Source organism: Penaeus chinensis, chromosome 28, assembly GCF_019202785.1.
Source record: "Penaeus chinensis breed Huanghai No. 1 chromosome 28, ASM1920278v2, whole genome shotgun sequence".
NCBI lineage: Eukaryota > Metazoa > Arthropoda > Malacostraca > Decapoda > Penaeidae > Penaeus > Penaeus chinensis.
In genome coordinates, this window is record NC_061846.1 from 21,883,903 (window position 1) to 21,896,402 (window position 12,500).

The following is a 12,500-nucleotide window of genomic DNA, read 5'->3' on the forward strand; positions in this document are numbered from 1 at the left end:
ACTGATAATAAAAGACTGAGCATCAACTATAACCACACAATCTCAATGATATGGCAAAAAGAACTTGATATCATGCAAAACAAGAATCATCACATAATCAAATCATACAGTATATATACTTAGTCACAACTAAGTACTGGGTGACATTTTGGAGACATACCTCAAGGTCAGAAAATGAAATCTCTTGCTTGCGGAACTCTATCCTTAGGTCAATGACCTTGTTGAAATACTTGACTAGAAGGGACCGGGTTTCCTCAGGGCACAGGTTCATCAAGCGCTCCATTAGATTATCCTTAAAGAGGGAAGAGGAGGGATGAGACAGGATAGAGGTAGAGTCAAGCTTGTATATCAGTTATAGAAAGATATTATTATTTCATTTTCTTCAGTACTATGCTTTTATTTCATACGTGCCTGCTAGTGAAATTCTAATTTTTAAAATAAACTAATCCTTTAAAAAGTGGCTCTGATCTGCCTAAAAAATGAAACATTAAAAGTGAAGTCCAATGCACAACATTCACAAAATTAATTCTAAACAAACCAATAAGGAAAATGACAAACTAGAAAGAGAAAAAGACAAAGGAAACCAAAACCTGCTCTTCCCACTCACATGACTGAGGAGCTTGGCCGTGGACTTGAGCTCCTTTGCCCTTCCACAAATGACCTCATTCTTGTACTCAATCGCTGCGTCAACTGCCTCAATGGCCTCGTCCAGTTCCAGCAGACGGCGCTCCTCACCAGACCCCACTCCATGACCGTGACTCTATCAAAGCATTTGATATTATTCATTTTGTTTTATCTTAAAAATATACCTATTCTTTTAGCCGAAACCATGACAACTGTCTTGAATTGAGGGTTAGTAAAAAAAAAAAAAAAAAAAAAAGTAATATTAATAATAATAATAATAATAATAATAATAATAATAATAATAATAATAATAATATTATATTAATAATCATAATAATAATATTAATAACATTATATTAATAATAATAATAATAATAATAATAATAATAATAATAATAATAATAATAATAATATAATAATAATAATAATAATAATGATAATAATAATAATAACAAATAACAACAATAATAACAACAATAATGATAACAATAACAATAATAATAACAATAATAACAATAATAATAATAATAATAATAATAATAATAATAATAATAATAATAATAATAATAATAATAATAATATCATTATCATTATCATTATCATTATCATTATCATTATCATTATCATTATCATTATCATTAATATTAATATTAATATTAATATTAATATAAATATAAATATAAATATAAATATTAATATTATTATTATCATTATTATTAATATAATTATTAATATAATTATCAATATAATTATCAAAATAATTATTATTATTATATTATCATTATTAATATCATTATTATTACTTTGATTATCAATTACATTAATATCAACGATAAGAATAAGAATAAAAATAAAAAGTCAAATAATAACAATCATTATCATCATCATCATCATCACCATCATCATCATAATAGTAAATATAAAGAAAAACAATAATGACAAAAATAACTAATTATATCTATCATTATCATTATCATCATATAATAATAACAGACAAATGAAGACTTGAATCCACATTCACCTTGTGAATTCTTCTATTCAGCTTCTGTCTTCGCACCATGAGGGAATCGCGCGCATCTCGCAGGTGAGATATTTCTTCTCTAAGGTCTGACTCACGCCTTTCTGTTAGTGCCTCCTCATTGCCACTGCCTTTTCTTCTTTCCTGCATTAGGGGTGATATTGAGAGAGTGGGCAAACATTAACAAAGGGTTAAGATAAACAAAAAATTCAAATTAGAAACAACTGCTGAAGTTAATTTATTTTAAAGGCTTTATTGTAGGAAATAATTTATTATAGAAATTGAGATAAAATTTTCTAAGTATTTCATAATCAATATTCCACAACAAATCATTACTTGTTACATTTTACTTTATACATATCCTTAAATGATCTTAATAACTTACCTCGGAGTCTTGTCTGGAAGTCTCCAGACGGAGTTTCTCCTTGTGCATCCATTCTCTCTGCTTGACTGCCTCCTCACGCATCTTGACCTCATTCTGGAGTTGCTGTGTTGCCTCACGTAACTTCAGTATACGCTCTTCCTCCTCAGCTAGCCAGCCCCGGTCACTCTCCGACTCCCCTTCATCTTGCTAGTAAGCATTCAAATGAAAATATTATTCGGATCTTCTACAGTTAACCAAAAATATTATCATATAAATCATTAACTTCAGTGTAGCTCATACTGGACAGGAAAAAAAAACAAATCTTTTCTTTCCATTCATCATTTTGTCCTTTTCTTAAGTACCTTGAGTCTTATTTCCAAGGCTCGAATCCTCCGCTGGTCAACAATGATCTGCTGTTCGAGTTCTTCCTTGCGCTGCAATTCATCACGAAGACGTGTTTGGAGTTCCTCTTGCTGTCGTCTCATTTCCTTTACACTGCCCTCCAACTCCTCTACTCTGAAAGAGATACACAAAGATGTACTAATAGGAGAGCATTATTCTTAGGAAGACTTAAATACCTCTTTATGAAAATTATCCCCATTTTCTCTTGATACAATGAATAACTAGCTTTTAATTCATTTCTGCTATGATGCACATCACAAATCATGCATGAAATCTTGATTATATTTTTAATCTGACCTCTTTTTGCAACAAAAAAAGAGAGCTGTAAAACAAAACAAAAGCAAAAACTGAAAATAAAAGAATGTGTTAACATCTTTCATCACCTAAAAAACATTAGAAAATAACAAAACAAGTTTCGAGAACATTATATCATAAAAACTCTTACTTGGTGTCTGCCTGTTGAGAAATGGCTGAAACTTTCTCTAGGGTTAGGAGTTTCTTTTGGTAATGCGAAATTTGCTTTTTCAGGGAATCAACGCGACTGCGGTATTGGCCAACATCTTCAGATTCCCCTTCCCGTAATTCCTGAAGAAATCAAGAAAGTCTGTGAATGCCTAACTCATCAACTTGGGATTTTTCAACTCTACAGTGATGTGCATTCAGTAGGTACTATACTTCATATTTTGATTTATGTCCTTTTCTCAGGTTATGAACCTACAGTACAACACTCTCTCAGAAATAATTCCTTATAACAGTCTGATGTAGGAGTCTGATGTACATTAAGTTAGTTAGTCTATGATGTCAAGTACATTAGGCATATCAGATGCATTTTTCATATCCCAAGGAGTCTGTTCTAAGCCAAACGAGATTATAGGGAAAAGAAAATTAACAAAAGTATAAAATATAATTAGACCATAAAATCTGAATATAAATTACATCTAAAAGCCTAATTAAAAAGCATAATAAGCAGTATTCTTTCAAAAATGTAATCTTCGTATAACAATACAATTAGAAAACAAGATATTAATAATAATACATCTCCCTACATTCCACCATTCTGTCTGGAGAAAATTAGCCACCCCTAAAAACTCTCACTCTCACTCTCACTCTCACTCTCACTCTCACTCTCAATACATCTATCCAAAATCTGTGCACCTTTAGCTGATTCTGGGCTTCCTCATACTGCTGCCGGGCCCTGTGGATCTCCTTTTCCAGTCGCTCCATTTTGGCCTCACATTTTCGTTTTGTCACCTCAGCTTCGCCCCCACAGCGCACCAACTCTCGTATAAAAGCCTCCTGTTGAAAGGGAAAGTGGATATGTCATCAGGATGATTTTCAAAGGAATGCAAACAAACAGAACAAACAAGAAAACAACCTCAGCTAAGCACTAAGAAATGCAAACATACAAGGGATATGCAGACACATTTGAAAAAAATCACAACACATAAAATCAACAACCATCAAATGACAAAAAATAAAATATTAACAATAATAGTAATAATGATAATAAAAGAATAAGTAAATAAATAAAGAGAGAAAAAGAAAAGTAAGTAAAATACAAAAAGATATAGGAAAGAGATTTACCTTTAGCCTAATTGTTGCATTCAGTTGTTTGAGCCGTTGCTGCGCTGCTCGCAGCTCTACGCTGACCCGGCGGATTTGGCCTCTGCGGAGGTCCTGAGATGCTGACAAACGCTTAACTTCTTCGACTAATGATGTACTGCCTTCCTCATCATCTCCTATCTGGAAAAAAGATAATGATAACAATGAAAAAAAAATCCATTCAACTTTTTTTCGTTTTCTCATTTTTCATTTAACAACATTTGCTGTACTTTCTTTTAATCTCTGTAATTCTTGGGATTTGTAAGCTTCTTCATCACCAAACTGCATTTTCATTTCATTGTAGGCAAACAGCTCTCTCAAGACCCTCCACTATTTTGTAGTTCATTATAGACTGCCCATGAACTGTGGCCCTTTTTCCCCCAACTTGCAATGAGCTCCCTTTCCTATGGTCGCAATCTTCTCAATTGAGAAGTATTATGTCTTAAACATCCAGCTTAATGAAAAGGAAGAGGAAGAGTTCACAAAAATTTGGAAAAATGAGAGAGAAAGGAAAAAGAGTGCAAAAGAAAATACATTCTGCTTATGAAGTAAAAAGGAAAATTAATTATACCTACCTTCTCAGAATTTGATTTTCTTCTTGATGATTTTGAAATCTGGGAGAACCTCGACACACAGGAAAGTGAAGATTTTCTTCTGGGATTTGGCACTTCATGCTCTGAATTTGGGTTCAAAGTATTTTAAATATAGATGTGTAACATTCACATTATAATTGCACATGGAAAGGAAATATCTACAACATTCTGTATGTAAACTGAGGCTGTGCAACTGACCAATATAGTAATTTGCAACCAATAAATCATATCCCATACCTTCATCTGAAATAATATCAGAATGAATAGAAGACTTGACACCAACACCTTCATCTGATTTCACAGATGAATTAACTTGAGATATCACAGACAAACGACCCTCAGGCATCATTGCTAAGGTTATAGAAGAGGATACTGAAGAGCTTCTTTCTACCGAGGAATTGACATTCTCCCTTGTTTTCCGAGGAGCCATCTGAAGCCCCTTTGTCAAGAGAATAGACTCTGCTGTTTTGTGGGAATGTCGTGAGGACTTTCTAGAGGATGTGTTCTTGGACTGAGCCTTGTCCTCTTGATTTTTGGCCAACTCGGATTTTCTTCTCTCTGCACTCTGCCTCACATTAGCAAGAGTGTCATGGCTGAAAGTAGAAGTTAATAGTCTGCAATACTGTTTAAACCAGATTTCATATCCTAATACTATAGTACATCTTAGGGTGTAGGGGATATTTGAATTGGGTTCAAAGCTGTTGACTGGCTGCTTGTTAATTAGCAATTTCAGTTTAGATTCCCAAATGGGCTTGGATTTCCTATGTTACTACCAGGAGGCTATGGCAACAATTATTATGAACATTCTACTTTTTTGTTTTATTCAGCAATGTATTTAATTTATCTATTCATCTTAAAAGAAAATGACATCACAATAATAATAAACAAGCATATTTAAGTACTTGTACAAATACCTATCCAGTTTCTCTAAACATTAACCCGTTCAGGCCTCGGCAACCCACTATTGGTATGCAAGACTTATTTGCTTGTTGGTAAGCAAGTAATTTCTCACGATAGAGTATTGGTTCTGATTGCACTATAAAACTACATTGATGTAATTACTATCCTTAGCAAATTGGAGAAAAGTTGAACATTATTTTTCTATTGAGATCTAAATATTGGTATTTGAGGGAGTTGAGAAATTATTGTTTTTACCTTTCCTGCACTTTGTTTACTACATCATCTGTGTGGGAGCGAAACCGTCCTTTCAGCACAGCCAACTGGTCGTAAAATTCTTCCCCAAAGGAGGACATTGAGGAGGTGTCACTGTCTGAATGTGACATTTCTGTCCCAGATTCCAGTGTTGTGTTGGCCTCTGGCTCACTTAACTCCTCTGAACAAAAGAGAAAATGAAGTTCCTTCAGACTCATTTCAAGCTTCACAAATATGAGCCGGAATTTCTTCTGCATTAAATTTACCATAATTCTGCACTTATTATTTCTTGTTTGCAACAAATATCTGAGGCGGCTCAACAAGTAAGTACATTCTCAGCTGAAATACTGTCACTAATAATCATATTCATATAACATAACCTTAAACAGACTACATAATTCCTAGAGTTGTTTGATTTTATAGTGCTGTAAACATAAAACACACGAAACACCAAAAAAGTAAGCCTAACAACAATACTGAGAATATAATATCTAAGAACTGATTCTACCCATCAAACAGCAAATGCTTCTGTCACATAGTCTAAGAATTCTAATTTACCTATGACCTCTAGAACACGGTTTGTGGCCGCATTGAAGCGCAGAGGCCCCAAGTCCATTCCTATGCATTCCTCAGCCTCTGCCTTCAAGCACAGCCAAGACTCAATGCGTGCCTTCTCTGTTGGGGACACCTGAGTGCTGCGCAGGATCTCAGAGAGAAGATCCTCAGCACTAGACACTAACAACTGCCATTGTGAGGCAGCAAACTGAAATCTGACAATGATAAATATGAAATTAGGACAGGACTTTTAGGTAAGAAAATCCTAGAAAACCATAAATATAATAAATAGCATTGCATAAAGGCAGATAGATAAATGTATATGTATATGTATATGGAAATGTATATGTATATGTATATGTAAATGTGTGTGTGTGTGTGTGTGATATATATATATATATATATATATATATATATATATATATATATATATATATATATATATATATATGTATATATATTTATATATATATATATATATATATATATACATACACATATATATGTGTGTGTGTGTGAATATATATACATATATATACATCTATATACACATGCATATATATATACACGCATATATACATTTACATATATAAACATATATGTATGTATGTATGTATGTATGTATGTATGTATGTATGTATGTATGTATGTATGTATGTATGTATGTTTGTATGTATGTATGTTTGTATGTTTGTATGTATGTATGTATGTATGTATGTATGTATGTATGTATGTATGTATGTATGTATGTATGTATGTATGTATGTATGTATGTATGTATGTACGTACATACGTACGTACGTACGTACGTACGTACGTATGTACGTACGTATGTATGTGTGTGTGTATATAGATGTATATATATGTATATGTGTGTGTGTGTGTGTGTGTGTGTGTGTGTGTGTGTGTGTGTGTGTGTGTGTGTGTGTGTGTGTGTGTGTGTGTGTGTGTGTGTGTGTGTTTTTTCTTTTATGTTGCTAAACAACAACCTCACAAACAAAGTCTCAAAATATTCCTGCACTTATATGCCAATGTCTTACTTGAACATGTCCTCTGTATCCAGTGAACCTGCATCATCTAGGGCTGCAACAGTAGATGTGTCATTGGTGCCTGTTGACTGCTGAACTGTTCCCAAGGACTGCTGCACACTGCTTTGTATCCCAGTTAAAGTGGACTGCCTGCTTCCAGACTGATGCTGAAGGAGTATGGTATGTTATCCTATATGTCAGTTTGGTTAAAACAATGTGTTCTATACAGCATAGAAGAAATGAGATTGAAAGAGCATGATGATAAGTTATTTGTATATGTACAATGACTTATTCCTTCGTCAAAATAAGCCACTGAGATAGACATTATAAAATAAGCCATGTAAATTCAAACCATTACTAACAGTAAATGTCGCAATCATTCATCCATCAATATAGTCAATACCACAATAAAAAAGGAATATATAGAATGTCAAATCAATATCACAGAAATTACAGGTAATGTCGTGTGAGCAGAGCTGGGAGACATGGTCGCAGTTGACCCACGAGCACTGTTTTGAATTGCCATGTTGACCGCAGGGAAATTCAGGATGTAGCGTGCCAGACCGCCATACTTCAGTGTATTGAAGGAGGCATCAAAGTCTTCGGCAGATGGAGACAGGCAGCAGACCATCAGGCTTAGGCTGTTGCCACCAAATGCATCCTGAGAAAAGGGTAAGAAATTGTTAATGATGTGTGTGTATATATATGTATATATTATAGATACTAGATATATATGCATACATACACATACAAAGATATATACATATACATATGCTTATAAATATATAAATATACATATACTTATATATACATACACATGTATACATACACTTATATATACATACATATATATCCACATATATACTTATACATATACATATACATATATCCTTATACATATACATATACAAACACACACACACACACACACACACACACACACACACACACACACACACACACACACACACACACACACACACACACACACACACAGATATATATATATATATATATATATATATATATATATATATATATATATATATATATATACATACAAATATTTATACATACAAATATATTCTTTACTGATATATATAAATCTATTCATAAACTCACTGCTGTGTGAGAGCTCACTTATTTACATACCTTTAATATATGCGTCAACTTTGATTCCTTGTATGGTATAGGCCCATTGTACGTCTGGTCCGCCAAACAATGGATGACATTTCCCAAAGCCTTCAGATCGGAGTTGAGGAAGAAGGATTCCTCGCCAGGGCGCCCATAGTCCCCATACCCAAACTGTACAAGCCTCTCTGAGCCTCCGAGGTCAACGAAACTCATCCGTGAATATAGGTACTTGAGCTTTCCATCTGGAACAGTGGTTTGCAAAGATCAGGTGCAATGTTTTGGAGAACCCCTGAATTTTTTGTAAATGTTCAAATGCAACGTTGCAAGATGTGATTAAAATACATTTGGTCTTATATTTTTTGTATTTTGAGGGAATAGGTACAAAAAAAAGGGCAAAGTCCTACTAAATTGAGATAAATCTACAAAGAAAGAAGCGTCCCCTTCACCATAAGTGAGTGGGTCTCCCTCTCCAATATATGTTATTTCCATACCTAATGAAGTGGGTTACCTTTCCCAATACAATGCAGATATCTCTTTCCTTAATATGTTACATCCCTCCCCCATACATGAGGTTTCCTTGTCACAGACATCATGTCTTCCGTTCCCAATAAACACTGGGTTTCCTTTCTTCATACTTTATGTTTCCTTCTCTCAGAAACTATGTGTACCCCTATACATGGTGTTTCTTTTTCCCAAACATTATGTATTCATGGCTGAATACCTTTTCTAATATTCATACATTTCTGTTTTGAAAACTGTAATATTCAAACTGCTCTTGTTATCTCTTTCAGGTTTCTGCTTAAAAACAATCATTCTCTCAAAAGAAATATGGACGCAGTAATCTAGAATCAGACTTGAGAACTGGATGGCATCATCAGAGCCTGAAAGGGTTAAAAAACATAAACGAAGAATCATCATCATCACTGAAGGATTCCTTTCCACCTCCTCTAAAACACTACCAATCCTGACATTAGCCCTGACAATCACACAACCTGCAAGACTGACCCGGATCCGTCCACTGGTGCTCTAGAATGAGGGAGAAGATGGCGTGTGAGGCTGAGGGATCATGGCTGTGGATGGCTGCAGTGTGCCGGTGGACTAGGCCAGCCTCTAGGCAGTTGATGACCTCTGTGATGTTGCTGCAGTCAATCACATTCAGGCCAGGAATGACGACATTACCCTTGAATAGACGGAATTTTGAGAATGGGAATGATGTAATCAAGTGTAATTACACAGCACTTTCTTGTTGGATTCCCATACATTCAATCAATAGTGTCAAACTCTAGTTATGGTTCCTTCAATCTATTATAGCTTTGGCAAACCTTTTTCAGCACATTTATCATTTCTTCACTGCATCCTATTTTTAGTCCATTCATTTCAGTTATTACTACTAAATAAAGAGAAGGAACTTTCTGCATAAGTATGTCATAATCATAATCATAATCATAATCATAATCATAATCATAATCATAATCATAATCATAATCAATTATAATCATGATTATGATTATGATTATGATTATGATTATGATTATGATTATGATTATGATTATGATTATGATTATGATTATGATTATGATTATGATTATGATTATGATTATGATTATGATTATGATTATAATTATAATTATAATTATAATTATAATTATAACTATAACTATAACTATAATTATAATTATAATTATAATTATATTATAATCATAATCATAATCATAATTACAATCATAATCATTATTACTATGGTTATTATTATCCTTATTATTATCATTATCATTATTATCTTAATCATTACTATCTTTATAATTTTTTTATAACAATTATCTTATTATCATTATCCTCATTATCATTATTAACTTTATTACCATTACCATTATCATTATCATTATCATTATTATTATTATTATCATTATTGTCATCATCATCATCATCATCATCATCATCATCATCATCATCATCATCATCATCATCATCATCATCATCATCATCATAATCATTATTACCATTAATATCATTATCATCATAACTATCATTATAATAGTTATTATTGTTACTATCATTTTTATTATCATAATGTGTAAATGTATATATATATATATAATATTATGTATAAATATATATGTATATATGTGTAGATATGCATATATACATATATATACATATATACATATATACACACATATGTGTGTGTGTGTGTGTGTGTATATATATATATATATATATATATATATATATATATATATATATATATATATATATATATATATATATATAAATATAACAATACATATATATACATATAATTATACATATATGTATATATATACAATTTTGCCTCTAAAGCTGAGATGTCTTCTGATCTCTATATAAAAAATACCATCAAGAACTTTACCATATTGTCTTCTAGCACATTCAGTTGCATGTAGGAGTTGGAGGTGGAGAGCAGGTCATATACAGCATCCCTTTGCACAGCCAGGTAGCTCACATGTACACGGTATTCTCTCCCTGGGCATTCCTGCAATCAAATATTCCTAAATGAATGACAGTATCATTAAGTTTTAATATAAGGACTGTGAGTTTTGTTAGGAAAAAATCAATCCTGTAATGGTAGCACCTATCTTTATTTATTTCCTGAAAATCATAAAGAAATACACACAAACGCACACGCACACGCACACGCACACGCACACGCACACGCACACGCACACGCACACGCACACGCACACCCACACGCACACACACACACATGCACTCACGCATACACACATGCGTAAATACACAGACACACTCACTCTCATGAGGTTGAAAACATGCCGCACAGCCTGGGGCAACAGTCCAAACTCCTCCTCGTTCATAGCCCAAAGAAAGTCTGGGCCTGTCATGGTGTATGTCTTGCCAGAACCACGCTGCCCATACCCGATCACTGTCACATTGTATCCTGGGCAAAAGATAAAGAGTTTCATGTCAGTGGAATGTGGAAATGATCTCCTATTTATGTTTTTGCTCAGGCAGCTAATAATTTACAGTGACACAAAGACAATAACAATATGGTAAGGATGACAATATAAGAAGAGTGACGATGACGATGACGATGACGATGACGATGACGATGACGATGACGATGACGATGACGATGACGATGACGATGACGATGACGATGACGATGGCGATGGCGATGGCGATGGCGATGGCGATGACGATGGCAATGGCAATGACATTGACAATGATGATGAGAAGGAGAAGGAGGATGGGGAGAAGGACACAAACAACAATTATGATGATGATACTGAAAACCACTATAATGATGATTATTTTAATTATGGTGATGAATAAGATGATGATTCTGACAATGATTACGGTGATACCAATATACACAACACACTCACCCTGAAAGAAGTTAACAACCATGTCCGACAGGCAAGAGTCATACAGTTCTTTTTGTGGGACATCATGACCAAACACTGCATCAAAGTCACAAAAATGGTCATAACCCAGGATGACCTGAGAGGCTGCCGGAGCAACCTGAATGCACGTTCCATGGTTATTTTCCTGTGTTGTTTGTGGTCGCACCTAAGGGAAAAAACAGTAAGTTCTGTAAGGGACCTATATTAGCCACTCCTGTTTCAGTTGCATATGAATGCTAATAAATTCAGGAGGCTGATGAATATTCTAGGTTCTAAATAATGTACACACAAAATAACAAATATTTTATCTTTTATTTTATTTTGTATTTTCTTACTTTATATCTTTTAAATATTTTATTATATATATTTCTTTCTAATATATCATAATCATAATACTTAAGAATGCAATTTATAATGTTTCACCTATAATGGCAGTTTCTTGGCAAATTTTTCACAGAAAATAATATTCTTTTGGTTCTACTATCCACACCTCTGGCAAAAATAAAACTGTGGAGGAGGAAAGACTTTTATATCACCAATTTATCTTGTTATCAAGAATATAATTTTGATGTTGTGGGTAATATATATGATTAACCCCTAACAGATAGGTCAACTGTACAGCCATCA

The 12,500-nt window shown here is 33.4% G+C and overlaps 1 protein-coding gene across 1 annotated transcript in view; it reads right to left on the minus strand.

Annotated features, from left to right (window-relative positions):
* The window catches only part of LOC125040027 (kinesin-like protein KIF7), a 17,362-nt gene that overhangs the window by 3,901 nt on the left and 961 nt on the right, over nt 1–12,500 (minus strand). The window contains exons 2-20 of the mRNA XM_047634447.1: nt 11,856–12,039; nt 11,262–11,407; nt 10,862–10,984; nt 9,478–9,652; nt 8,491–8,714; nt 7,793–7,999; nt 7,351–7,505; nt 6,314–6,525; nt 5,759–5,936; nt 4,841–5,196; nt 4,586–4,686; nt 3,993–4,151; nt 3,564–3,704; nt 2,854–2,993; nt 2,369–2,522; nt 2,028–2,213; nt 1,646–1,786; nt 608–760; nt 161–292 (exon numbers count right to left, since the gene is read on the minus strand). Coding sequence (XP_047490403.1) covers nt 161–292; nt 608–760; nt 1,646–1,786; nt 2,028–2,213; nt 2,369–2,522; nt 2,854–2,993; nt 3,564–3,704; nt 3,993–4,151; nt 4,586–4,686; nt 4,841–5,196; nt 5,759–5,936; nt 6,314–6,525; nt 7,351–7,505; nt 7,793–7,999; nt 8,491–8,714; nt 9,478–9,652; nt 10,862–10,984; nt 11,262–11,407; nt 11,856–12,039 — 3,267 coding nt within the window. The remainder of the gene's footprint in view (nt 1–160; nt 293–607; nt 761–1,645; nt 1,787–2,027; nt 2,214–2,368; nt 2,523–2,853; nt 2,994–3,563; nt 3,705–3,992; nt 4,152–4,585; nt 4,687–4,840; nt 5,197–5,758; nt 5,937–6,313; nt 6,526–7,350; nt 7,506–7,792; nt 8,000–8,490; nt 8,715–9,477; nt 9,653–10,861; nt 10,985–11,261; nt 11,408–11,855; nt 12,040–12,500) is intronic.